The following is a 3,937-nucleotide window of genomic DNA, read 5'->3' on the forward strand; positions in this document are numbered from 1 at the left end:
AGAGAAATTGGAGGAGCACTTGGCTACTAAGCACAAGGAAAAGAAGTTGACGAAGGAAAAAGTGAGGCTAAGGAAGACGAAAAGAGAGGGCACAGTGGAGAAGAAAAGAAGCGCCTTAGTGAGGAGGAGGAGGAGGAGGAAGAGGAGGGAAGGAAAAGGAGAGCAGACCTGTGAGGCAGTGCTCTTAGAAGAGGAGAGTATCGAAAACGGAGTTCTCAAAGGAAGACGTGGGCTTCTCCAAACTAGCAACGGAAGGTGAGGACACTGCTGAGGAAAGGGAGGGTACAGCTGGAAGGGAAATGCTTTGTAAGGACAGCTTGCTTGATGGAAAGAGAGACTCCAGCCTTACGGACAAGGCTGTGGTGGCCAACAGCTCTGAAGAGCCCCTTCAAAATGCCACTGCAGGGAGCCCTGGGGAAAAAAGAGGGAATGTCCCTGAAGGTGTCAGGGGATCATTTGGATTTGGAAGAAAGACAGGACAGTCGAGTTCTTGGAGTACGGTCCATGATAAGTTCATTGGGAAGACAAGAGAACATACTCTTAGAGAAAGCCATGAAAACAGGCGTAGAGACCCAGATCCCAGAAACTCTCCACAGACCAGACTTCCAATTACCTGATATTATCACGGAACCACAGAAACCTGAACGTAGACCCGAAAGTGACAGGTGGAAGTGGTTTTTGCAGTATCGGGATTCTCTGAAGGGGGTTAACTGAGGGCCAGGCTTCAGCCCCAGCCCCAACCCCAGCCTCTGCCTCTTCACCTGAAATGCCAGCAAAAAGACACCGAAGGCCAGCATTCTCAGAAGCAAGCTTCTCAGATGAGGACTGGATTAACAGTGCCTTAATAAGACTGGAGGCAGGAGAGCCGCTTTCCTGGGACAGTTCCCATCGACTAAGCCAGCTCCTCAGAGACTTCACTTCAAAGGGATACTTGAAATGGGTGCATTTGTTTAATCTTAAGGCCATTGCTAAGCACTTCAGGCAGAACTTAGAGTTAAGTCACACTGATACATTAAAACCATACAAGGATGTTTTGAGTCCAGGGCACTTAAAAGTGATCCCGCCAATTAGAAGAAAAGAAAAAGAGAGTTGGCTGGAGCCATTTTCTATCCCTAAGCCAGTGCTACCTTCAGCCACCAAGAGGACTCAAACCCCACAGGCTCTCAGCTGGCATCTCTTAGCTGAGTCCTACAGGAAGAAGCAGGCACAACAGTTATCCACTGCCGTCAAGCCCCTTTATCCCTCTGTGGATAGAAAACCTCTGGCTTTGACTTTCCAGAGGGACTTCCTGGCCTTGAAGGGGAGGGGTGAGCTCCCCAAATTTCCCAAGGCAAAGAAGAAAGCACTGCCTATCCCTGCACCAGTGTTACCACCAACTATGAAGAGGACTCAAGTCCCACAGGCTAAAAATTGGCATCTTTTAGAAGAGGCTTACAGGACTGCACGGGTACAGCGGTTATGCAATGCTCACAAAGAAATGGAGCCACGACATTTTTATCCTTCCACAGGAGACATTTTTACAGGTGCCCATGCCTCTGTGTACAAACAAACTCTAGCACTAATGTTTCAGAAAGACCTTGGGGCTTTTAGGGATAAGGGCAGTCCCCACAAATTGCCCAAGCTGAGGAAGAAGACACAGCCTATCTCTATAAAAAAGCAACAGGTGCCTCTATGGGAGACATTTGTGGCACTGTACCATGTTTGCGGATGCTGCAGCAGCGATATGCAAAAGACAGCACTGCTTGGATGGAACAGTTCTACCAGCTCATGGACCTGTACCAACTTAAGTCCCCCTGAATCCAGAGGCTGTTATTAGAGCTGCTGCAGAGAGAGGAACTCCAACCCCGAGAGACCATCTACCAAAAGGCCCTGAGGACCAAGGAGCTGGTACAAGGTGAGTGGTTGTTCTACCACCTGTTTTGTGGCAGTTCCCATGCTCCTGCAGTTCCCCTCAAGTTCCAGGATGTGGTAGCCCTCCCTGAGCAGAACAAGGTGCATACTCTCCAACCTGTGGGCATTGCCCAGTATGGGTTTCTTGAACTTGCTTGGAAAAGCCTACCACAAGCCAAACCTTACTGTACTGGGAGGCTGCCCAGCATCTCCTGCTCTCTGATTTGGCCTAATATTAGGACTTTGGGATCCTACTGGAAAATGAGCCTTGGCCACAGGTTTTAAGTCTCCTTACTTGTTCCCCACTTCGAGGTGGAACTTGACGAGGACCCATTTTCATTCAGCTCCAGAAACCTTCCACTGTGTACTTAATAAAATGACATTGCTCATTTGTAACAAATATTCTGGCTTTTCTTTTTCCGCAAGCTTGAATCCCCTGGTAGGTGACTAGAGAAAACAGATATCCTTTGTCCTAGGGGAGACAAATTTTTTGGTCAGTGGGGCACATCTTTCAGAGGACAGGGGTGAGTATCTGGTCCCCTATTGATGGAAAAGTCAGTCCTGGCACACTTTCTTTCTTTGGCTACTATTTCCTTTCTTAAAAGGATCTTGGAGGGTGAGTGTCTGGCACAGTTGGGCTTTTATTTATTTAGCATTAATATGTTTACAAACATTGATTTAGTTCCTGAACACCTGTAAGCCTCGGTGTTCTCATCTGAAACAGTGGTTAAGAATGCTGACTTTGAATTCAGAATTCTCATTCTAGTCCTTGGTCTGACATTTACTAGCTCTTTGGTCTTAGTTCTTGTTTTTCTCAAGTGGTGATAATGCCTACCTCAGTGAAATGCTTAACACAGTTCCTGAAATATAGTTCTTTTAATGGATATCTATTTTAAAGAGAGATAGTGTGTGGATGCAAATATGGGTTCTAGAGTCAAACTAGAATTTGAATTCCTGCCCTACAATTTAATGTGTGATCTTGAGCTAGTGATTTCACCTCTCTAAGCCTCAGTTTTATCATGTGCAAAATGGGGCTCATTGTGAGGCTCAAATGAGATTCTGACTATGCCTGTTTTAGTGTACTGGGAATACAGGACGAGAAGTAATGTCTAGAGGAGGGCCTGGGATCCCAAGGAGTTTAGGGGTACAGTGGGAGAGGGGACAGAGCTGAAGGAGAGAACCTACTAAAGCAGGGAAGAGCTAGAGCATGAAGGAGCGCCTTGGAAGATGGGCAAAAGAAATCAAGACTCCTGAGGGGCCAGGGCTGACCCCGTGGCGCACTCGGGAGAATGTGGCGCTGGGAGCGCAGCGGTGCTCCTGCCGTGGGTTCGGATCTTATATAGGGATGGCCGGTGTACTCACTGGCTGAGCGCGGTGCGGGTGACACCAAGCCAAGGGTTCCGATCCCCTTATGGGTCACAAAAAACAAAAACAAACAGGGCCGACCCCGTGGTGCACTCGGGGGAGTGTGGCGCTGGGAGCGCAGCGACGCTCCCGCTGCGGGTTCGGATCCTGTATAGGACTGGCCAGTGCGCTCACTGGCTGAGCGCGGTGTGGGCCGCACCACACCAAGGGTTGCGATGCCCTTACCTGTCACGAAAAAGACAAAAAAACAAAGAAACAAAAAGACTCCTGAGGAAGGTAACAAATTCAAGGAAAAGCTTGGGAGCCTAGGAGATCAGATACATGGGAGTATTGGGAAGGGTTGCAGGGAACCCTGGGCATTTTCTAATTGTTAAACCTTTCTCTTTTTTCCACTCGAGAAGCCATTTTTAGAAATTTTATGCTTGATTGTCTTAATAGCAAACTCTGGCTCCTGCAACTTAGCTTGCCTGCTTCCTGCACCCACCTGTATTCATGTCCTGATAGGAGACAACAACAGTCTCATACCGCTCTATGGTCTGGATGCAAATTAGGCTCCAGAGCTGACCAATGGACTGTGTCCTACAATCATCCAATACAATTTAGCAGGACTGCATCCCTCATTTACATAAGAGGACCTAAGTGGGAACTTGGGCTGGAAGTTAGGGCGGGAATTTTGGCTATA

The 3,937-nt window shown here is 48.0% G+C and overlaps 1 protein-coding gene across 1 annotated transcript; it reads left to right on the forward strand.

The window, feature by feature from the left end:
- Nucleotides 1-766: 766 nt before the first annotated feature.
- LOC103593010 (WD repeat-containing protein 87-like) lies at nt 767-2,175 on the forward strand. The gene is given in 3 exon segments (XM_008575919.1): nt 767-1,159; nt 1,403-1,697; nt 1,700-2,175. Coding segments are annotated over 3 exon segments (1,164 nt in total).
- The last annotated feature ends 1,762 nt before the right edge of the window (nt 2,176-3,937 follow it).

Source organism: Galeopterus variegatus, unplaced genomic scaffold (genome assembly GCF_000696425.1).
Source record: "Galeopterus variegatus unplaced genomic scaffold, G_variegatus-3.0.2 Scaffold1256, whole genome shotgun sequence".
Lineage (NCBI taxonomy): Eukaryota > Metazoa > Chordata > Mammalia > Dermoptera > Cynocephalidae > Galeopterus > Galeopterus variegatus.